This window comes from Amblyraja radiata, chromosome 34 (assembly GCF_010909765.2).
Source record: "Amblyraja radiata isolate CabotCenter1 chromosome 34, sAmbRad1.1.pri, whole genome shotgun sequence".
In the NCBI taxonomy this organism is placed as follows: domain Eukaryota; kingdom Metazoa; phylum Chordata; class Chondrichthyes; order Rajiformes; family Rajidae; genus Amblyraja; species Amblyraja radiata.
Window position 1 is genome coordinate 25,591,773 of NC_045989.1, and position 24,624 is coordinate 25,616,396.

General features: G+C 47.0%; 1 protein-coding gene across 1 annotated transcript in view; it reads left to right on the forward strand.

Moving 5' to 3' along the window:
- The window catches only part of LOC116991698 (ADAMTS-like protein 3), a 272,285-nt gene that overhangs the window by 158,514 nt on the left and 89,147 nt on the right, over positions 1 to 24,624 (forward strand). The window contains exons 7-8 of the mRNA XM_033050541.1: positions 165 to 291; positions 14,657 to 14,731. Of these exons, the coding sequence (XP_032906432.1) occupies positions 165 to 291; positions 14,657 to 14,731 (202 nt within the window). The remainder of the gene's footprint in view (positions 1 to 164; positions 292 to 14,656; positions 14,732 to 24,624) is intronic.

Sequence of the window (24,624 nt, forward strand, 5' to 3'; positions counted from 1 at the left end):
CCACCTGGTCCCCCTTAGTTCTCTTCATTTTAAGGGTGATTTAAACATAACCAGAGCCCCTGTACTCGGTGCTGTGTACTGTTTTTTTTATACAAGTCCTGTGTACTGTTGCCTTCAGCCGTTACCCTGACTGTTGTTGTTGTTGTTGTTGTCATTGTTGGCAGGTGGTGGGTTGTGATCGGCAGCTCGGGAGTAAAGCCAAGGAAGACAACTGTGGAGTGTGTGCAGGTGGCGGCTCGACCTGCAGACTGGTGCGGGGACAGTCCAAGTCACACACCTCCCCCGACAAACGTGCGTCTGCCAATCCCTCGTTGGCATTTTTATGTTACCCGCTTATTAACTAAACATTAACTAAACCGCTGAACTACTATCTACCTCATTGATGATTCTCGGACTATCCTTGATCAGACTTTTCTTGCTTTACCTTGCACTAAACGTTATTCCCTTATCATGTGTCTATATGTACCTATACACTTGATTGTAATCATGCATTGTCTTTCTGCTGTCTGGTTAGTGCGCAACAAAAGCTTTTCACTGTACCTCGGTACACGTGACAATAAACTAAATGGAACTAAACTGATTTATTCTCCAACCTCAATTAGAACCAAACACTGAAGGGAAAATTATTAATGATGTTAGTGGTTTTTCAGCTTATCTGTTTCCTGGCATTAGAGTCATGGAGAAACACAGCAAGGATATTAGCTCTTTGGCCCACTGAGTCTACACCAACCATTCACCATCGCTTGACCCAGTCCTGCATCAATTTCGGCTTGTTTTTGATTCTCCCAACATTCTCATCAATTCCTCCCAGTTTCTCCCACTGGCCCACACAGGAGGGCAAGTGACAATGGCCATTCTACCTCCCGACCTACACACCTGTGGCATGGAGCACCTGAAAGAGAAGGTGCAGACTCCACACAAACAGCCTCCAAGTACAGAATTGCACACAGATCTCTGGCACTGTGAGGTGACACCTCCACCAGCTGCTTGGTGAAATAACGGGAGGAGCAGAATGGGGAAACCCAACTGTGATGATGTTTTATTTCGGGAGTACATCTCAAGATGAGTAATGAGGAGGAAGCTTCAACTGGCCTTAGTTGCCTGGTCCACGAACCAGTGATCGCTGCCATAAAATACAAACATACATTTACAAGTTAGATGCCAATGGGATTCATTGGAATTACGTTTTGTATCACAAGTGGTTATTGAGTTACACAGCCCGTCAGCCCAACATGCCCCATCTACAGCAGTCCCACTTGCTCCAGCTTGGCCCATATACCACTCTAAACCTGTCCTATCCATGTACCTGTCCAACTGCCTCTTAAATGTTATGACAGTATACTCAATAATGAAAATAAATACTTGTACATAACATGACATTGAAAACAACCAATTATCATGTCCTTGTTTTACTTACAATTAGGAAACATAGTTCTAATTCTTCACATCCATACGAAAGATGAGATACAAGGTGGCCCTTCATAAGTTATAGGAGCAGAATTGGGCCATTCAGCCCATCGCGTCTACTCTGCCATTCAATTTTGGCTGATCTATCTCTCCCTCCTAACCCCATTCTCCTGCCTTCTCCCCATAACCCCTGACACCCGTACTAATCAAGAATCTATCTATCTCTGCCTTAAGAATATCCACTGACTTGGCCTCCACAGCCTTATGTGGAAAAGAATTCCACAGATTCACCACCCTCTGACTAAAAAAATTCCTCCTCATCTCCTTTCTGAAGGTACGTTCTTTTATTCTAAGGTTATGGTCTCTTGTCTTAGACTCTCCCACTAGCCGGGACCTTTCTTCAGACTCGGGTCTTTAGAATGCAACCTGGTACTTCTGATTGTGAGCATCCCATCATTCTTCCAGGCCATCACGGAAGCTATGCTGCAATTATCAATTAAGTCATGTTTTTAAAGTTACCTTCATTCATTATGGAAAGTGACATTGGTTATGTTTTTGTTTAAATTCCAGATTAAGTAATATTATTAAAAATATATAAAGTTCCACCTAATGCCTCAATTGTTGGGTGAAGTTCTGAGTGACCTTCTGAAACTAATTAATCATTGAGGATAACCCTAAAGTTGCTAATGGTTTTGGCAGGCAGACATGCTAGATAACAACATCCCTTCCAGAGAAAACACACGATGTGGCTTGCATATATTATTTATTGACTTAGCTGTAGTTTGATCTATGCTTTGTTTTGCAGAAGAGTGTGCTTAAAATTCAAGATTTGATTTTTCCTTTGAATTATCTTTGATCAATCCTTGTTTCATATTATGGGGGGGGGGGCAAAAACAAGGCGGTTCAGTGTGTGTGGTACGGTGGCACAGCTGTACAGTTGCTGCATCACAGCGCCCGAGACCTGCGTTCAATCCTGACTACGGGTGCTGTCTGTATGGAGTTTGTACGTTCTCCCCGTGACCTGCGTGGTTTTGTCCGGGATCTCTAGTTCCCCCCCACATGCCAAAGACGTACAGGTTTGGTGAAAAATCGAAATTCTCCCAGTGTGTTGGATAGTGTTGGTGTGCAGGGATCGCTGGTCAGCACGCACTCGATAGGCTGTACTCACTTCCCCTTCAACTCCATCTTTATACTCCCAATTTGTTAATCCCTCCTCCCCACTATTTAGTTTTTGTGACTAGTGTAGGGGTTTTGTTTTTCCCTTTACTCCACAAAAGGATTCCCCTAGGTTCTAGACCTCGGAATTATGGTGGGATATGATAAAAGGTTGAATTGACCAGAGTGTGCCGATGAGAGAAAACAGAAACCAAGATGGACTCAAAGCAAGTCTAAAATTTACAGGCTTTATTAAACAATGAGAAATCGAATCTCACCAACACTACACAATGCGTGGCTAAACTTATGCTTTAAACTAAAACTATGGACGAAAACTATCGGGCACGTCGTAAAACTTACTTTAACACAAGTTACTTGCAAGCATACTCCCCCTTGACCTTTCTCCCCTCAACCTCCTATTTCGGGAAATTCACCAGGTCACCAGGATACTCACAGCGAAGTCGATGCAGGCCCACGAGCTGTCCAGCAGAGCAGGAAGAGCAGGAAGAGAGAGGAAGAGAGTTCTGGCTTGACTTCGGCTTTTATACCTGAGCTTCCTTTGAAACCCCCAGGTGGTCCTCTGGATAGAAGGGGTTCTTTTGATGTTTCCCAGTTTCGATCTGGCATGAACAATAGGCTTCCGATGATAAGGGGTTTGCTGATGTCATGATCCCTCAGCCTGATCGTTATCATCCCCGATGGTGATTGTGCTTGTGCTGGCCTGTTTACCACCGTCTGCTGAAGCTTGGTTCCTCCCTTTGTGTATCCAAGAGAATCTCGTTATCTCCGTCTCAGCCTTCCCTGTTCACACCGTTGTGTGATGTCCAAGTCCACAGGCCAGACGGGTTTGATTCTTGATGTGTATTGGAGGGGGTTTTTTCCGTTGCAGCCAGCAAATTTGTCTTTTAAGATATCCATGTGCTTATTCAATTTCTTCCATAATTTTGGAGGATTTGCCCAAATAACTTACATGCCCCTACGACACGTCCAGGCTCGCACGGACCGTGTCGATTGACAAAGTTAGTGGGCAATCCTCCAGCCTCAAGAGCTGTAAACACTCCTGGTGAGAAGGTGAAATTATGTACCCCGAAAGCCCCCTTAATCGCTAAACTAGGCCCTCGAAGCACATTAACTTACACTATACACATTTTACTTTACATCAATCCCACAAACCATACAGTACCCTCACGACCATTCCCTGAAAATGCAGGGATTACAACTTATGTACAAAAACTATTGCACTAGAGTACAGACATTTTACAGTGATGGGGTGTCGTTATGGTGACGTCGGGCGGCTCGATTTACCAGCTGTTGTAATTTGGCCATCCTCCTCCGCCTTTTAAATTTGCAATTAATGCATAGCAAATACACCACAATTATCATCTGGCAGATGATCAGAACATGGGACACGATGCGGACCCATGCTGGTACTATGATCCAGGACTCCAGGTCCCACCAACTTGGAGACTTGATCTCTTCGATCTCCCTGGCGATATCCAGAGTCTTTTGTTCCAGGGAGAAGAAGTGTTTGTGCGACAACTCGACCGCCACCAGCAACTCTTTTAATTTTTCATTCACTGGGGGAATATCATACCCAAAATGGGCAACATAGTCAAATAAGTCAGTTACATTTTCTCGTACCGAGAGGTGAACCGAAGAAGGTTCCGGGATGGGTAATATTCGCTGCTGTGCCACATGGACTTCTGCCCTGGGTTTAAAGCAGAAGCTGCTGTGCGGTATCGGGCACCACAGCTGTGATCCGTGCTGATACCGCTGGGCACTTGTGGTGACACAGTACGTCCCACTGCCTATATACGCCACCTGTGGAGGGACATGGTCTGCCGCCATCGCCTCCATGGTGCAGTTTATAGGCTGTGCCCCAACAGTCCTGAACCCACACTGAGGCCTAGCCTCAGCGCCCATGTGCTGGGGACACAGGATTACCTGTGCTCCCCGGCTCCGACAACCCAAAAGGTCAATGCCTGTCACAGCTTGCTCCCTCACTATGACATAGGGCGGGACCTTCCCGTAGCGAATATGCACCCCCCCACGAACAACTCCCACGTTCTCCACTCGGTACAGAGGAGCTGGTCGTGCCGAGGTTCCCATTACCGGGATTCGTACGACCACTCCCATTATGGTGTGATTGGATTTTCCGCAATCCACCGGTACCGGGTAGGCCTCGGAGGCCACACGAAGCTGACAAGGACTCAAAGTGCTGTTATAAGGGTGTAGCGCTGCTAGGTGCTGGTTGCTTATCCAGGAGGGGACCCGACCTTGCCTCAGGTCTTCCAGGTTGCTCCTCCCCTCCCCCAACAACCACGCACCATACAGCCCACACACCTCATTCTGTGCAGCCTGATCGGACGCATTCCGGTCCTCTTTAATCAAAGCGTTTATCGTTTTTGCATGTGTCTCCAATTGTGCTATGATTTCTTTTAGATGTAGAGTCATTGCCACCTCTTCGTGCAGTCCCGATCCTACCACCGCATTTTCCTCCCCCAGAACCTTTCTTAACTGGCCCTTCAACTGATTGATCTGCAAGGCCAGTTCTACGTTGTCCATGCTATTAATAATAGATGTCCCCGTGTTAAATGCTGTAAACCCGTCATTAACCACCCCTCGTCTTTGCCTACCGGACCCCAAAGTGAAATCCCCTCCCCCGCGGTACATCTCTTCTATGTCTATGTCCCCAAAATCCAGGTTGTGGAATTTCTGGAACATGTCTTTTAGCAGGGCCTGATATAATGATTCCGTCTCGCGGGGGCACCATGCGGGTAACCGCACTTCAGTCAAATCCAATGGACTCCTCCGTGACCCCGCGACGCGCCACGCACATCCGGAGGCACATCGTTGCCATCATCCATACGGCGGGGCTACTTATCTGGAAAACAAAGCAAAACACCTCCTTGCCTCCACAGACCTATCCGATTTGTCTGTTGTGGTCTACTTTTCCACAGCACATCCCTTTGATCCCGTACTGTCTGTCCCTGTACTCCCCTGTAGCTATACAAAACCTTATATCTAATTACGCTAACTACATCTACTTACACACAAACCAATGCTATATACAACGCCACCCGTCTCCGGGTGGCCAACTCATAACTGGTCCCCGTCACGCTGGGGCCACCCCTCTGGTGGGCCCACCCGTGCAGGCCAGAACTCCTCCTGTCGAAGGGCCTGACTGCCCCTCACCTCCCTTTGCACTACGGGGTTTTGAGTTACCCCTACGTTCCCTGTGGAGACTGGGCTCCCTCCAGCCGCACTCCGTAGTGCCCTGTTTCGGCCACTCTCCTTCCCGGCCCTCCTGTGGCCGGCCCTAGCCCTAGGTTTAATTAGGGATGGGGACCACCTTACTGGAGGTTTAGGGACCCTGTCACTCCTACGTCTGACCGGGGGTTCCCACACCAGAGGTGATACCTCCATCTCCTCTGCTTCTGCTAGTTCTGCCTCTCTTAGGCAGTCTACGGTACCTGCCTGCGGAGGGCTGGAGTCAGCCTCCTTCTCCGCTGCTTCTGCTAGTTCTGCCTCTCTTAGGCAGTCTACGGTACCTGCCTGCGGAGGGCTGGAGTCAGCCTCCTTCTCCGCTGCTTCCAGTCCTCGCCCTGGAACACAGCCGGCTACTTCAGGCTGACTACCTGTGGACTCACCTGGCTCCCCTACGGTTTCCACATCAACCCGGGTCTGTTCCTGATCCTGTTCTCTGACATGTACCCCTTTCTTACTTTTCCCTGCCCTTGTGGGGTCAAACAATTTACACTGGTTGATGTGGAACCATTTGACTCTACGGGGAAGCTGAATGGCATACACCATGGGACTGGCTTTGTCCACTATGTTGTATGGGCCCGCATACAAGGGTTCAAACACCCCTACCCTAGCATATCTCCTGACCATTACCTGGTCTCCCACTGCCCACTCGCAATGCCTGCGAGGCTCCAGCAGTAGCTTGTTTCTTTGGTGCTGGGCCCCCATGTTTCTGGCTGCCTGCCAGTGAACCTGTCTAAGTTGTTCAAATAGCCTCTTGGCAAACTTGTCCCGGTTCACTTCCCTGAGCTGTCCCTCTGTTAGGGCTGGGACCATAATGTGCATTGGCGTTCTCATGACCCGACCCGTCATAAGCTCATGGGGAGAGTACCCCGTACTCCTGGACTGGCTGGCCCGAATCCCCATAAGGACCAGGGGTAAAACCTCCACCCACCGGTTGGGTGAGTCCCCTGTTTCCTTCCTTATCCTTTCCTTTATTGTCCGGTTCAACCGCTCTACCGGACCTGAGGACTGGGGGTGGTAGGCCACATGCCACTTGGCCTTGATGCCCAGTATTCTAAGGGTGGACTGCATGACCTGTCCCGTGAAATGGCTCCCCTGATCTGACTCCACGAACTGTGGGAGTCCCCACCTGGTGAACACCTCCCTAACCAGGATTTTTGCCGTACCCATAGCGGTGGCTGCTCTGCAAGGGAAGGCCTCTACCCATTTTGAGAACACATCCACAAGGACTAAGCAGTACTTGTAACCCCCTTGAGCGGTTGGAAGGGGTCCGATGTAGTCGATTTGAATCGACTGCCATGGCCCCTCCACCCTCCCGATGTGTCCCATGGAAACCTTCCTTTTCTGGGGGTCTGGGTTGTTTGCTGCGCAAACCAGACAGCTTGCACAAAAGTCGCGAACATCTTCCCTGAGCCCTGGCCACCATCCTGCCATCTCTACTCGCTGCCATGTGGTCTCTGGCCCAGGGTGACCTGCCCCTGGACCCTCATGGGCTAGTTTTAAAAATTCCCTTCTGTACAGGGAAGGCACTACCCACTTATCTCCCTTGAATAACATGCCTTCCTTCACTGACATGTCTTTACCCCCATACGGTCCCTCTGTTTTCTCCTGCCTGCAAATGGCTGCTGAGGCAGCCTTTAAAATAGGGTCTTGTGCCTGGACCGTGGTCAGGTCCGGAGCCAAAACCACTCCCGCACTCTCCTTTTCACGAGGCTGCTCCCTGGCTGCAGCTACCTGTCCTTCCTGATAGGGGTCCCATGCTTTCCCACTCCTGGCTCCTTCCCTGGCCAAGCCATCCGCCCTCTGATTTCCCTTTCCCCGTGGCTCCGTTTTGGAATGGGCCTTCACCTTATGGATATATCTATCCCCGCCCTTCCCTACGGCTGCTACAATCCTCTCTAATAGTGGTTTAGTGGTCAGGGGCTTCCCGTCTGATGAGGTGTACCCTCGGCGGGACCAGATGGCCAAATATTCCGTGCAGGAATTGCATGTGAACATGCTGTCTGAACATATGGTGTATGGAGTGGGGAAACGCTTGGGATGGGTCACCACGTACATTACCGCCGCCAGCTCTGCCTGCTGGGCGCTTAACGTATGTGGGAGTTTAAGAGCTAGGGCTATCTCTGCCTCGGGGTCCCAGATCCCACAGCCCGTGAGCCGTATGCCCTCGGACACGAAACTGGACCCGTCCACGTATATTTCCCTACCCGTGGGATGTAACCCTGCTCTAAGCCCAAAGTCCACCTCCCATACCCCTTCCACCGAGCAATGGTGTGGCTCCCCTGGGTACACCAAATTGGCTGCGAGCTTGGGCTCACATAGCCTCTCAACCCGTAAGGCCATTTGGGAAAGGAGAAGGGTCCAGCGAGTGATCCTCGCACTGCTAACGGTCCCATCCTTAATCCGACCGTCCAGCAGCATCTGGGTTGGGGTATGGTGGGTCAGGAGGGTTATGGGGGACATTCTTATGAAGACCTGTACCTTCTTCACTGCCCAGTATGTGGCTAGCAGGTGCCGCTCACAGTTTGAATAGGACCTTTCTACCTCTGTGAGGACTCTGGAGGAATACACCACTGGCCTTAACTTGCCGTGCCGTTCCTGGAGGAGCACTGCGCTCAGGCCATCGCTGCTTGCGGCTACCTCCAGGAAAAATTCCTCCCTGTAGTCAATGGCTCCCAGAGCTGGGGCCTTTTGCAGGTCCCGCTTCAAATGGACGAATGCCGACTCGCACTGCTCATCCCACTCCCACTCTACCCCTTTGCGTAGCAGCCGGTGCAGAGGTGTTGCGGTCGCGGCATAGTCCTCTATAAAGTCTCGGCAGTAGCCCGTGACTCCCAGAAATGATCTTACCCCCCCCACGTCCATTGGGACTGGGAGTTCTTGCACTGCCTGCCTTCTTGCTGTATCGATACCCCTTTCTCCGGCCCTAAGGGTCAGTCCCAAGAACTTTACCTCTTGTAACCCTATCTGTGCCTTCTTGGGGTTTATTTTTAAACCGCTCTTACAGAGCAGCTTCAGCAGTTCATTTACTAGGGGCCCATGTTCCTCACTGGTGTCTGTGAATAGCAAAATATCGTCCACATACTGGACGATCTTGTGGGGCTCACTAAATTCCTTTAAACATTCCGCCATACATTGGTGGAAAATGCTGGGGCTATTGTGGAACCCTTGGGGAAGACAGTTCCACGTGTACTGCTGCCCCTTGAATGTAAAAGCAAATTTGTACTGGTCTTCCTTCCTGACTGGGATAGACCAGAAACCGTTCGAGATGTCTAGCACCGTAAATACAGATGCAGACGCTGGAATTTCTGCTAATAGGTCTGCTACAGCTGCCACAGTTGGTGCGCAAGCCGGAATATTCTTATTCAGGACCCTATAATCTACCGTGGCCCTCCAGGAATTGTCTGGCTTCCGTACAGGCCAGAGCGGTGAGTTCACGTGGGTGGCTATGGGCCTCAAAACGCTTTGCTTAACCAGTGAACTCAAGGCGACTTCTAAGTCAGCCTCCGCTTCTCGGGGAAAACTATACTGTTTCTGCGGTCGGGACATGGGATCCCCGTCTATCCTGACCTCTGTTCCTGTGACCCTTCCACAGTCGTGCTTGTGAGTAGCGAATGCGGCCAAATTTCGCTTAACATGGCCTCGATACTCTGTCGGGGTCTGCCTCACTAGGACCTCTAGATCGTACCCCTCTCTGGGCTTCACGACACACAGAGCCCCTCTCTCTGATGCCCTCTCGATGACCATTAACTCCTTCTCTCTCTCAGCCCCTTCTCCTGCTATGCCCCACAAACAGTGGTTCCTCAGGTCCACCAGGACCTGGTGGGCCACTATAAAGTCGGCGCCTAGTATCCCCTTTCCCTCCTGCTCCCAACTCATCAGGACGCATTTCCACTGCGCCTGGAGTGCTCCTAATTGAATGGACAAGGGAACAGAGAAAAACCCCGTCTTCTCATTTCCCGTAAAACCGACAAGACTATAGGGTACCCCACTAGATAGAGGGGATGTACGGGGATTGTCCATGTGGACAATAGTACTGGAAGCACCTGTGTCCAGCAGGTAACTCCCGACCACATCCTGGACCTCCATCTTGACCCAGGGTCTCCCACATGGGCCATACTCTAATGGGCATAGGAATGTGGGCTGTTTCGCTGGAAGTCATAAAGGTGCCGGGGGTGCGGATATGGGCGTGCCCTGGCCTGTTGCCATGGCTACCTGTCCGGATCCTCCCGCCTTTGACTGCAAATAGGTAATTAGATCTCTTACATCTATTGTTACCTCCGGGGCTGGGTTGGCCGTTACCGGGGTCCTATCCCCCACTGCTCTACTTGGGTTTCTGCACTCCCTCTTGTAATGCCCGGGCTTCCCACACCCATAGCACACCAGCCTCATCTCGGAAGAGGTCTGGCTGCCTTCCTGTTTCCACTGCCTCCTTTTGGGGGGTGCCGGTACTATTTCGTGCACCTTGCCCTTGAAGGGCTTCTCCTCACTTCTCTCTCCATTGCGGTACGCAAGGGTGAGCTTCCTGATCACCTCCGCCTCGTTAAGGTTTGGGTCAGCTGGGTCGAACCAGTGCTCGGCCCTTGCCCTAACTCGCGGGAGGCAATTCGCCACCAGAGTCTTCAGCCAGTGAGCTGTTCTCCCATCTAAATTCTGCCTATCTAAAGGCATCCCACACGCTCCCTCATACACTGCCCACAGCCTGTCTGCGAACATGTCCGGGGACTCAGCTACCTGCTGCTCCGTCTCCCCCACCCTGGTGAAAGGACTACCCTGATTCAACCCCATGGCCTCCAGAACCGCTGTCTGTGCCGCTACCCATGTTTCAGGTCTTCCCCCTTCCCTGGAGGTCACTGCCTTGCATAGGTATGAATCTAGGGTCATCAGTAGCAGCTTTACCCGTTCTACCTCATCGCAATCGTTTATTTCGGCTGCCTGCTGCACCTCCATAAAATGCAATGACGGGTCTCCTGCCCTGGTTAACTTGGGAACCTGAGCCACCATCCCCCTCAGCACATGTGCCCCATGGGGAATGATGATATCACTCTCTATGGGCCCCCTATCTGCCTGCCCTACCGGGGGACCATATTTCCTTTGCCGTGCCGGGCACATCTGCCCTACTCTGGGCTGTTGCCCCTTTACCCCCAGCTCTCCCACCATGATCGGTAACCCCACCACCTCGTGGTGTGCTACACATGGCGCGGAAGCCGCTAACTGAGGGTGCTCTCCCGCCCCTCCTTGGGCCTGTCCCTCCCCGGACAACCCGAACCCCACCTGCCGACCCGGACCTATCCCCGGCGCCTCAGGAGGCGGTCTATTCCCCTTTGCCACTGGGGAATCATCTGCTGAGGGAAGCCCTCTGCCCCCGGGGGACCCCCCTGGTCCTACCAGGTGAACCCGTCCCCTAGTCTTGGACAGAGTCTCCTCCAGCTGCGCTATCCTCGCCTGGCAAGGCCCGTGATCACTATTGCCTAGCTCGCTACGGGCCACCCTGTATGCTGCTTGTATATCCTGGAACTTTCCCTCCAGCTCCCTGCACTTCTGTGTACTCTGAGCCAGGAGTTCCTGGGCGTTCCTTTCCCTCTCCTTTGCCTCTACCACCTGGCATTGGAGGAATTCCTGGGCATTTCTGTGGGACTCCCTCGCCTGCAAGATACACTGCCTGGCTTTACTGCATTCCTCAGATAGCCCTTCCCCTTCTCTAGCGCTTTCTTCAGCGCTGGCCCTAGCTTCTCTCTGTTGCTCTTCCAGTCTATCTATCTGTCTCTGCATATTGGCTACCTGCTGTGATAGGCACGCTAGCCAAACTGCCTTTTCCTGCCCTTTATTATACAGTTTGCTTTCCGTCCATTGAGCTGCAGCTTCTGCGGGCTGCTCAGCTCTCAACAGTGCTATCACCCATTGTTTGGTGAGATTGATCTTTTTAAACAGATAAGAGGAGATTCTCTCCTCCATCTTGCTACGTTCTCTCACCCCCTCTGACAAATCACATATCCCAAACCACCGAGGTCCTGCCGCGGTCGCCATTCTGTAGGGGTTTTGTTTTTCCCTTTACTCCACAAAAGGATTCCCCTAGGTTCTAGACCTCGGAATTATGGTGGGATATGATAAAAGGTTGAATTGACCAGAGTGTGCCGATGAGAGAAAACAGAAACCAAGATGGACTCAAAGCAAGTCTAAAATTTACAGGCTTTATTAAACAATGAGAAATCGAATCTCACCAACACTACACAATGCGTGGCTAAACTTATGCTTTAAACTAAAACTATGGACGAAAACTATCGGGCACGTCGTAAAACTTACTTTAACACAAGTTACTTGCAAGCATACTCCCCCTTGACCTTTCTCCCCTCAACCTCCTATTTCGGGAAATTCACCAGGTCACCAGGATACTCACAGCGAAGTCGATGCAGGCCCACGAGCTGTCCAGCAGAGCAGGAAGAGCAGGAAGAGAGAGGAAGAGAGTTCTGGCTTGACTTCGGCTTTTATACCTGAGCTTCCTTTGAAACCCCCAGGTGGTCCTCTGGATAGAAGGGGTTCTTTTGATGTTTCCCAGTTTCGATCTGGCATGAACAATAGGCTTCCGATGATAAGGGGTTTGCTGATGTCATGATCCCTCAGCCTGATCGTTATCATCCCCGATGGTGATTGTGCTTGTGCTGGCCTGTTTACCACCGTCTGCTGAAGCTTGGTTCCTCCCTTTGTGTATCCAAGAGAATCTCGTTATCTCCGTCTCAGCCTTCCCTGTTCACACCGTTGTGTGATGTCCAAGTCCACAGGCCAGACGGGTTTGATTCTTGATGTGTATTGGAGGGGGTTTTTTCCGTTGCAGCCAGCAAATTTGTCTTTTAAGATATCCATGTGCTTATTCAATTTCTTCCATAATTTTGGAGGATTTGCCCAAATAACTTACACTAGTCATTATTTTATTTGAAATCACCTTGAAAATAAAGAGTTTATATAGTGGCCACTGGTCCCATAATTTAAAAAAAGATGAGCTAATGTGAAGGTGAATGGAACGCTAATGAGCTGCAGCTAAGGAGATGCTATCAAAGGCATGAAAGACATGGGACTGTATTCAGTCTTGCTAAAGACATTGACATTTTCCATTCATTAGATCAGTAGAATATAGCCATTAACATTATGCTTCTTCAATCTGATGTTTAGCCTGAAGCGATCCCCCTATAACAAACGCTGCAATAGATTTTCTGTCCACTGGTTCTGTCCGAATGATTAACAAGATCCTTATTCTTAAATTCTTAAATACTATTAAATAGTTCAGCCCTTTCATTCTTTGTCCACTGCCTGGCCAATATAACTGTGCAGAGAGTAGGGAGAACATTTCTACCCATCTGTTGAAGCCGTGTCAATGACTTACATTCTCTGTAAGCTATGGCAAGTTGTCCACTCTAAGCGGAAATTAAAAGACCATGACAGAGCAATCAACAGCAAAGACACATCGGTTCCAAAAAATGCCAAATGCAGAATGATTTCCAAGCTGTTTTAAATTTACAGCGTAATTTTATGATGCTCTGCTATTAAATTGGCTGTGTTGTACGCATCATATTTCTTCCAGCAAACAGCCAAGATGACTCTGGACTGCGTTCTGTTTCAATAGTACCAACATAATGATTAAGGACTTAAGATAATCTGACCACACACTGAAATATGATTTATTTTTATTATTTTTTAATCATACTAATATTTTAGCACTTTGAAATGCATGAAGAATATTCATCATTGGATCTTTAGACCCTTGAAATCTTTTTAATGTCATTTTCAAGATGTAATGTGAACTGTATTTCCATAAAAATGTGCCCTGTGTTCCCAGCGTCCTGGTATGGAATTTGGCACATTCTCAGGTTTACTAAGTACTCTGATGAGTGAAAACAGAAATGGCAACCTCAGCACTTAATGTCAAATGCAATAACGAGAAGGAACAGCAGGAATTTGACAACATTTTTTCATATCCAAGACTGTGGTAGCTAAAGTGGACTCAAACATTTTTTCTCAGAAGTCAAAAATAAACATATGGATGTTTAGCGTTGCTGGTACCCAACTAGTTCCCAGCCAAAAGCGCTTTAAGAGTTTAGAATTCACTTTGGAGATACTGAGCGGAAAGAGACCCTTTGGCCCATCGAGTCCAAGCGATCACCCCGTACACTAACACTATTCTACACACACTAGGGACAATTTACAATTTTACCGCTGCAAATTAAGCAACGTCTTTGGAGTGCGGGAAGAAACCGGAGGTGCCAGAGAAAACCCACGCGGTCACGGGGAGAAGGTACGAACTCCGTACAGACAGCACCCGTAGTCAGGATCGAACCTGGGTCTCTATAAAAAAGACTTTCATCTTTACTCTCCTGAGCAAAACACTCTGCAATATTGTTCGACATTTTAAAGTTGACTGACAACCTCACAAATTGCTCCTTGAATGAGATAAACATGATTCTTAAAATGCGAAGATGATACGCATGATGTCAGCCCACTTTAGGTCTTATCTGTTAAAGCAATCACTGTTAAATGAGTTATTGCAAATCATGTTGAGTGCTGTCACTGGTTGAATTTTTGGAGGCATCTGATCTGGGGAATGAAGTCACAGACAAGTTCTAGCTTACATTGTTACTGGCGATATGGGTGTAAGCCAGATTCCACCTCAAAGTGGTACAATGAGCAACAATCTCCTTTGACAATCTTAATAGCACACATCCAAAATGAGGTGTGGTGTGAGGGTCCAGGGCACGGCAGTAATGTTCATTTGGTATAATGGATTATCAAACTACATCAGAGGCAAAACTGATTTTCTGTTTTCTGACTATTTCAGTGGAAGTCACGGTGATTGCTGTTCCATACGGGAGTCGGCATGTGAAAATCACCCTGAAAGGTCCTGCCCATCTCCGTAAGTTTCCTTCGAACATTCTCACAGTTACAGCATTGAGGCTCTATAGTCCTTTCAATCCTGTACATCACAGTTGCACAGAGTCTCTTGCCCAGAGTGCGGGAATCGAGGACCAGAGGACAGAGGTTCAAGGTGAAGGGGAAAAGATTAGGTTAGGAACAGTTAGGCAGGTACATGGATAGGACCAGTTCGGAGGGATATGGACCAAACGCAGGCAGGTGGGACTAGTGTAGCTGGGACAAGTTGGCCGGTGTGGGCGAGTTTGGTCGAAGGGCCTGTTTTCATGCTGTTTCACTCTATGACTCTATATCACAGTTCAAAGTATGGATGAGGTGGGGGACCTCATTGAAACTTACCGAATAGTGAAAGGCCTGGATAGGGTGGATGTGGAGAGGATGTTTCCACTAGTGGGAGAGTCTAGGACCAGAGGGCACAGCCTCGAAATAAAAGGACGCACCTTTAGAAAGGAAATGGGGAGGAATTTCTTTATTCAGAGGGTGGTGAATCTGTGGAATTCATTGCCACAGACGGCTGTGGAGGCCAAGTCAGTGGATATTTTTAAGGTGGAGATTGACAGAATCTTGATTAGTACGGGTGTCAGGGGTTATGGGGAGAAGGCAGGAGAATGGGGTTGGGAGGTAAATGCTGGAGTAGACTTGATGGGCCAAATGGCCTAATTCTGCTCCAAGAACTTATGAACTTATGAAATAGAAATGCTCACATTTAACTTTATTTCCAAAACCTGTGACTTACTTGATGGTGTTATCAATAACTGTGAAGAATTGCCTGTGCACGGATGAAATTATTAAATAATATAATATTGCTGTATTTGACTCATTCGACCTTTGACAAATAAATTTACCATTTTTGGGTAAGCCTGCCAACTCTTAATGTTCCAGATTTAAATGTTGCTTTCAACATTTTATATTAAAAATAATAAGTTTTCTGTAAAGGCATATTGCTTGTTTTATTAAAGCTATAGGTCACAATGGAGTCAAATGCTCCTTAAATTAATTTTCAAAAGGTAAATGGTTCTAAGGTTATTTAAAAATAGGCTCTTCCATGATGATTGAGTTATTCTTGCCTGGTACCTTGGATACTGAAGTCTGAAGGAAGGTCTCTACCTGAAACGTCACCCATTCCTTCTATCCAGAGATGCTGCCTATCCCGCTGAGTTACTCCAGCAGTTTGTGTCTCTCCCTGAAGAGTGTTTTATTGTCATGTGTCCCAGAGAGAACAATGAAATCCTTACTTGCAGCAGCACAACTGAATATGTAAACATAGTACACTGTAACCAATATAATAATGAGAGAGAGAAAAAAAACTTCAGTGTGTGTAGATGGTTTGAGCAGAAGACATACATCTACAGAGGATAAAGGCTTGATGCTGTTTCACCCTCTGCGACCCATCCTAGGCCACGGGACAGTTGGCGACCCTATAGGGTGGCCAAAACTGCTCACAATATTCCAGATGTGGCCTGACCAGCGCCTTATAGAACCTCAGCATTACATCCATTTTTGTATACAAGCCCTCTTGAAATAAACCCGAGCATTTGTTTCCCTCTCTCCTGACTCTCAGTCTGAAGAAGGGTCTCGACCCGAAACATCGCCTATTCATTCCTTTTCTCCAGAAGTGCTGCCTGACTCACTGAGTTACTCCAGCATTATGTGTTTATCTTCAGGCCAGCCTCGTCCATGGTTTAAAGTGCCTTTACTAACAGTGCTGCCGTTCCTGGTGTGTCAGCTGTGAATTTGGAGGTTTATCTCTGCAATTTGGCTTGAATATCATATTTCAGGGTCGAAGTGAGAGCGATAGCAACTGAACCGAGGCCGACCTTAACGTGCATGACATCTTCGTTGTGAAATCATCGTAAAATCAGATGAAATCTGATGAAGGGTCTTGGCCCGCAACTTCACATATTCCTTCTCTCCAGAGATGCTGCCTGTCCCGCTGAATTACTCCAGCACTTTGTGTCTACCTTCTTTCATGAAATCAATAACCCCTGGAAATATAGGAAATGTTAATGTAAATACCCCCCCCCCCCATCTCTCCTCCCACCCTTTGTACAAATGAAAACTTATTGACAGTGCATGCAGAGTCTTTGAGTGTTTTAAGACAGTGAAAGATAGATTCTTGATTAGCATGCGGGTGAAAGATTCAGTTACCTCTGACATTGGGAATGTTGAATTGGGGGGGAGGTTCAGATCAACCATGATCTAATTGAATGGCAGGGGTGGCTCAATGGCCTTTTTTTTTAGATTAGATTAGAGATACAACATGGAAACAGGCCCTTCGGCCCACCGAGTCCGCACTGACCAGCAATCCCCGCACACTAACTTTATCCTACACACACTAGTGACAGTTTACCAATTATACCAAGGCAATTAGCCTACAAACCCGCACGTCTCTGGAGTGTGGGAGGAAACCAGGGCACCCGGTGGAAACCCACGCAGGTCACGGGGAGAAGGTATAAACTCCGTACAGACCCGGGTTTGATCCCTGTAGTTGGGATCGAACCTGGGTCCCTGGCGCTGTTGTGCTATTGGTTTCAATCCATGGACTATATGTGAATTATTATGATCCACATTCGTAGAGTGTGTTTCTGGACTTTCTCAGATGAGCAGACCTTTGGAAAGCACAGCAAGGATTCCAAGCTTGGGACCGTTCCACTAATACATTAACCATACCACGCACCACTTGTGTGCTGTGACAATCCAAGTTGACGGGTGGGTGATAAAGCATTGGCTGTCAGTGCAAGCTAATGTCCAGAGGAGCAAACCTAACACCTGTGGATCACAGTAATAAATAGAACGTGTCAACCTCTACTCAACAAACATTTTAAAAATCCATTAGTCAGGCTGCTTGGACGATGCTTCACAAAAATGCAATAAATGCATTTAAAATGAAACCGAATTTGGAAATATTTCAATACATTTAGACACTGACATATGAATCGGAATGAATATGTGTCCCAATAAATGTAATGGGATTGCCACATAGAAGCTGACATGGATGCAGTTAGGGGGAATTAATTTACTGCTGTCCATGCCTCTATTTTTAAGCATTTGTCAAGTGTAAGGTGCCTCTACATTATTATAAACTGAGGTTGCATTAAAATATAGAAACTAAGAACTGCAGATGCTGGTTAACACACAAAAGGACACAAAGTACTGGAGTAACTCAGCGGGTCAAGCAGCATCTGTGGAGAACATGGATAGGTGACGTTTCACAGAGTGCTGGAGTAACTCAGCGGGTCAGGCAGCATCTGTGGAGAACATGGATAGGTGACGTCTCAGGCAAGATATCAACCATCTTGACCTCTACTCTCATCAGACACTCCAATCAGAAAATCAGTTTGAGGAAGGGTCTAAACCAGAAAGGTCATGCATCCTAGCGTTTGCTGCCTCACCCGCTGAGTTTCTGCAGCAATTTTGTCTAACTTCACTTCAAACGTGTTTCCTTGGTTGTAAAATGTTTTGGGATCTCCTACACCCATGAAAGGTGTTGCACAAACGCTAGTTATTTTTTCTTTGAGCTGAGGAAATGGAAATTGCAGGAGTTGATCTTAAAAAAGCTTGGAATGCCTGAACGTTGCGGAAATAAGTCAGGGCCGCAGCAGGTACGTTGTGAATATGTTGCCAGAGTCTAGTCACTGCCAGATATGTGTAACAGATGGCTCGGGGAAGATTTTGCAATGCTTTTAGAGCATGTTTTAAATTTTCAATCACTTGGCTATTAACTACTAACTCTCTTAACTTTTACTGATTGAAGGAAATTACAGTCAGTGGCTTACAGCAGGGAAACAGGCCCTTCAGCCCAACAAGCCCATGCTAACCCATATGCTTCATCTACGCTAGTCCAACCTGCCTGTATTTGGCCTATATCTGTTTCCTATCCATGGTCAGCATGGACAATGTGTGCAGGAAGGAACTGCAGATGCTGGTTTAAACCCAAGATAGACACAAAATGCTGGAGTAACTCAGCAGGACAGGCAGCATCTCTGGAGAGAAGGAATGGGGGACGTTTCAGGTCGAGAATCTGAAGAAGGGTCTCAACCCGAAACGTCACCCATTCCTTCTCTCCTGAAATGCTGCCTGTCCCGCTGAGTTACTCCAGCATTTTGTGACTGCCGTCAGCATGGACAGGTTGGGTTGAAGGACCTGTTTCTGTGCAGTGTAACTGTGACTCTATCTTGTAGATTAATGTGTGACTGCCAAATATTAATGGCTAGGAAACAGAACTGTATCTAAGAGTGATATTGGCTATCTAATCAAAGCTGGGAGAATAGTAGTTGCAATCATCAATGATTAAAAGACATTCTGAAAAGCAATATCGGAAATTAGCATTCTGACATTACATCAAAATAAGACATTTCAAAAGCATATGAATTTTAGTCATATACGATTTTTAAACAAATACTATGAGGCTGCCTGGATTTAGTGGATGTGAGAACCTGTTTTAGTAAAGTTCCATCTGAAATTTCATCTAAAGTTTCATTAGTTTAGCTTATTATTGTCACATGTACTGAGGTACAGTGAAAAGCTTTCGTTTGTGTACACAGCCATCATCCAAAGCATGCTCACTTCATCAATTACAGTCTGGTTCAGCAGTTTAGACACTCACTCCCGTAATAAATTACAACGCATAGTTAACAAAGCATCCAAAATCATCAGCACTCCCCTTCCATCAATAGAATCACTCCATCACAAACGGTCTGTGTCAAGGGTGAAGAAAATCATCTCTGATCCCTCCCACCCAGCTCACCACATCTTCCACCTGCTGCCATCAGGAAGGCGCTACAGCTCACTGCCCGCCAAGACATCTCGATTTAAAAACAGTTTTTACCCACACGCAATCCGAATTCTGAACACACTATGATAACAGCACATATCCTCCCCATGCATGTACTGTATATTGTATGATGTTGTGTTTTATGTTATGTTTGACGGGAATCAGCCTACCTTGTAACATCCTGTACTGAACCTGAATTCCACCAGCTTGACTGTGTGGTCATTAAATAATCTAATCTAATCTAATCTAATGAACAGACTATTCAAGCTGCCCACAGTGTACAGATAAAGGGTAGAACGTTTGATACAAGATGTAATGGGTAGTAATTTGTCATTGAGCATAAGCACTGAACGACACCATGGCAGTGTGCTGAGGGTCTCAAGAAGAGTCCCATCCCTAAACGTCACCTATTCCTGTTCTCCACAGATGCTGCCTGACCCGTTGAGTTACTCCAGCACTCTGTGAAACGTCACCTATCCATGTTCTCCACAGATGCTGCCTGACCCACTGAGCTACTCCAGCACTCTGTGAAACGTCACCTATCCATGTTCTCCACAGATGCTGCCTGACCCGCTGAGTTACTCCAGCACTTTGTATTTTGCTAACATTGTTCCCTGATTCTGAAATTCGGTTCCATTAACTTCAATTGAATGAAATCTGAAGAGGGCAAGTACAATCACACGGAAACTGTGTAGTGTGGTTACTCATGCATCCCAGCAGGAATTTCTACTTTCTCTCTCAACCCCATTCAACTGAATGGTTCTTACTCACAAGCACCTTAAAAACATCCTGAATGTACTTAACCATTTGCACTACTATATAACTGTATATAGCTGTTCAACACCAAATACCTCAGCTGCTATTGTTATTTATCTGTAATTTTTTTATATGTATATATTTTTGAATCGCACCGTTGGATTGACTTTTACATTTCATTGTACCATGTGCAATGACAATAAAGAGATTCATTCATTCATTCATTCTCCTGCCTTCACCCTATAGCCCCTGACAATCTATGCCTTAAAAATATCCACTGACTTGGCCTCCTCAGCCGTCTATGGCAATGAATTCCACAGATTCACCAAATAAATACCTTCTCATCTCTTTTCGAAAGGGACATCCTTTAATTCTGAGGCTGTGACCTCTAGTTCTAGATTCTCCCAATAATGGAAACATCCTCTCCACATCCACTCTATCCGGGCCTTTCACTATTCAGTAAGTTTCAAGGAGCCTCCCCCTCATTCTTCTAAACTCCAACGAGTGCCGTCAAACACTCATTTTGTGTACATCTACCTCCTCTGGAGTTAGAACAGGGTTTGTCTTTCAAGAAATACAAGCTATCTTTTTTGGGTTTCAGTGTTCCAGCTTATTAGGGCTTGGGGATGTGAAGGCTCACATCGTTACACTGTATTTACGATCCAGCATGTTCACACTTGATAATGTTGCCAGGCAAATATTCTCAGCCGTACCCTAGCCTAAACCATATTGCAAACAAGACACAGAGGCATGTGGAAAGTTAAGCTAATAATCTCTTTTCAGGCTATGTGGATATAATCAGATTGCCACCATGCGCTGAATTATACAGATCATTTGTTCCATTGACATTATGCACACTTTACCTGAGTTCAACGAGTCAAATAGTGTTACTTTGATTTTCTTCAGATTTTTCAATTAAGTTTGCAGGACCTATAACTTTTCACCATTGGGGAATTAATTTGCAAGGTTATGGTCCAATTTGCAATTGTTAAGTCTCTAAAAGCTCCTCTGGGATTAATGACTCATTTTTGCACCTCAGCCACAGAGAAGGCTTCTTAAAGTACTGCTGTATGTATTAAGTAAAGAACCTTACTCTGGGATGGAGCTGGGCTGGGTACACAAAGACATGTTTTAATTACACAAAATAAATGTAATCAATTATTACAAGAATATTAAGTACAATACAACAAACCCACCTTAGGACAAAGTACAACAAATATTCTTAAATAACCAATGCACTGAGTATCAAACTTCTATCTTACAATCCTTGTCAAGGATATATTCCACCCCCCGCGGTGCCCAGCGGTCCCGGTAATCCCCCAGGACGCCTGTGGACAGCGTGTAGTCCCTGTCTAGTACCACTCTTCACGGACATAACCCCGGAAAAGGGGCAGGCAGCCGGCTCGGATAGAGCCCTGGCGATGTGACTCGCGGATGGCCAGCTCGGCCAGGCCCAGGACAACCCAACCAGGACATCTTCAGCCCTACCCTCTCCCCTATGCACAGGGTGTCCAAATATATGGGTGGTGGGTGTGAAGTGCAGCCAGTAGCCCCCCTTTAGATATTGGAACAGGGGGCTGCAGTATAGTTGGGACATGTTGGCCAGTGTGGGCAAGTTGGGCTGAAGGGCCTGTTTCCATGCTGTTGGACTATGACTCTATGACTCGAGGTCTCTATGGCTTTGTCTGGCAAATGTGGACAAGTAGTATTGGAGTAATCCTTTCAAGAACATGTTTGCATCTGTAAATATGTGGCTTGTTTGTAAGTGCAGCCAAGCTAAGGTTGTGATGCCAGTTGTTAGAACAAAGTTACACTGTTTGGGATTGTATTATTGAGAAAAAATGTAAACCGTGTAGGTAATTAATTCCAAGAACGCTATGTAGAACCGGAGAACATAGGTTCAAGATGAGGAGGGAAAGATTTAATAGGAACCTGAGTGGAAACGTATTCACACAGATGGTGGTGGGTGTGTGGAATGAGCTGCTGGGGGAGGTAGTTGAGGCAGGTGCTATCACAACATTTAATAAACATTTGGACAGGTACATGGATTGGGCAGGTTTCGAGAGATATGGGCCAAAGGCAGGCAGGTGTGACCAGTGTAGATGGGACATGTTGGTCAGCATGGGTAAGTTGGGCCGAAGGGCCTGTTTCCACGCTGTATGGCTCTATGGGTCCAATTTGGATCTGCTATATTCCTGCTCATTCCAGAGGAAGGCATTTGAAGAAGTTCTCAGCAAAAGTTGAAGCTTGTGGATTTCAAGTCTGAAGAAAGGTGTCGACCTGAAACGTCACCTATCCATGTTCTCCACAGATGCTGCCTGACCCGCTGAGTTACTCCAGCACTTTGTGAAACGTCACATATCCATGTTCTCCACAGATGCTGCCTGACCCGCTGAGTTACTCCAGCACTCTGTGAAACGTCACCTATCCATGTTCTCCACAGATGCTGCCTGACCCGCTGAGTTACTCCAGCACTCTGTGAAACGTCACCTATCCATGTTCTCCACAGATGCTGCCTGACCCGCTGAGTTACTCCAGCACTCTGTTCTAAATTATTATCGTTAATTTGGAGTTTGGGTTAAAGTAATTCAACAGAGATTTGGAATTACGGACAGGTTCCTTCATGGTCTAATTGAGGGTTATAGTGCCTGCTTGGATGTCAACTACTGACAACAGAGATGGCAGGACAGATACGCACAAATCTGTGTTTACTGGCAACGAACATATGCATGACCATTATTTCTGCAAATAAAAGTAAAAGATTGCAAAGAAACATTAATAGTTTAATGGATCAGACAAATTTGTAATAAAAGGAATTCATAGAACATAAGTATAGCACAGAAATATTCTCTTTGGCCCACAATGTCGGATGCCAAAATAACCTAATCTCATCTGCCTGTCCATGATAAAACCAGACTGCATAGGAGCAGAATTAGGTCATTTGGCCCCTTGAGTCTGCTCCACCATTCAATCATAGCTGATCTATCTCTCCCTCACAACCCCATTCTCCTGCCTTCTCCCCACAGCCCTTGACACCCGTACTAATCAAGAATCTGTTGATCTCTGCCTTAAAAATATCCACTGACTTGACCTCTACAACCTTCTGTGGCAAAGAATTCCACAGATTCACCACCCTCTGGCTAAATAAATTCCTCCTCATCTCAAATGTACATCCTTTTATGATGAGGTTGTGCCCTCTGGTCCTGGACTCTCCCACTACTGCAAACATCCTCTATTCAATCTCAGCCTTTCATTATTCGTTAGGTTTCAATGAAATCCCCCCTCACTTTTCTAAACTCAATATCCCATACCATACATGTCCATGTACTTATCTAAAAGCCTCTTAAATGCTGTCATAATTGCCTCCACCTCCACCACCCCCGGTAGCATGTCCCAGACCCCCACTACCTACTGCCCCACACACCCGCTCTAAACTTAGCCCTCTAGTCGTTGACCTTTCCACCCTGGGGAAAAGGTTCTGACTGCCTTTCCTACCTCTGTCTCTGATTATTTTATTCAGAATGAACGCATAAAGTCTGAAGAAGGGTCTCGACCCGAAACGTCACCCATTCCTTCTCTCGGAGATGCTGCCTATCCCACTGAGTTACTCCAGCATTTTGTGTCTACCACATATAAAGGCATTCTACTCTGGGCTTAAACGTTACGGTGAATGGCTAGAAATAATGAATGCTGAAGAAATTTGGATGGATTCATATGCATGAATAATTAAAATGTCACAGGCAGTTAACAAAGTAGGCTAATGGATGTTTTTATTGTTGGACGGCCACCATATATTGAATTACATAAGATGTTTGGCAGCGACACCCGCTGAGTCAGTTCAGGCAAGCACATAAACAACTGCTGTCATCTCCCATCTGAATCTATCACGATAATTCTCTGCTCCCTACCCTCTCATATTCTTGTCCAACCTCCTCTTAATGACTCTATCTTCACATCAGCAACTCCCGGAGGCCACATTCTGGCCACACTTTGGGGAGAAGGTTTCCACGCAATTCTCTGTTGGTTTTTGCGGTGCTGATTTGATGGTGATGGCCTCTAACTGCAGCCTTCCCCGCGGGTGGAAATATATCAACTCAGTCAAAACTCTTCACAGAACCTCCACCACGCTCCTCTTCAGCTTTAGGTTTCAGAGATACAGCGCAGAAACAGGCCCTTCGGCCCACCGGGTGCGTGCCGACCAGCGATCACCCACACACTAACACTGTCCGACACACACTAGGGACAATTTACGATTTACACAAGCCAATTAACCTCCAAACCTGCACTTTTTTGAGTGTGGGAGGAAACCGGAGAACCCGGAGAAAACCCACGCAGTCACAGGGAGA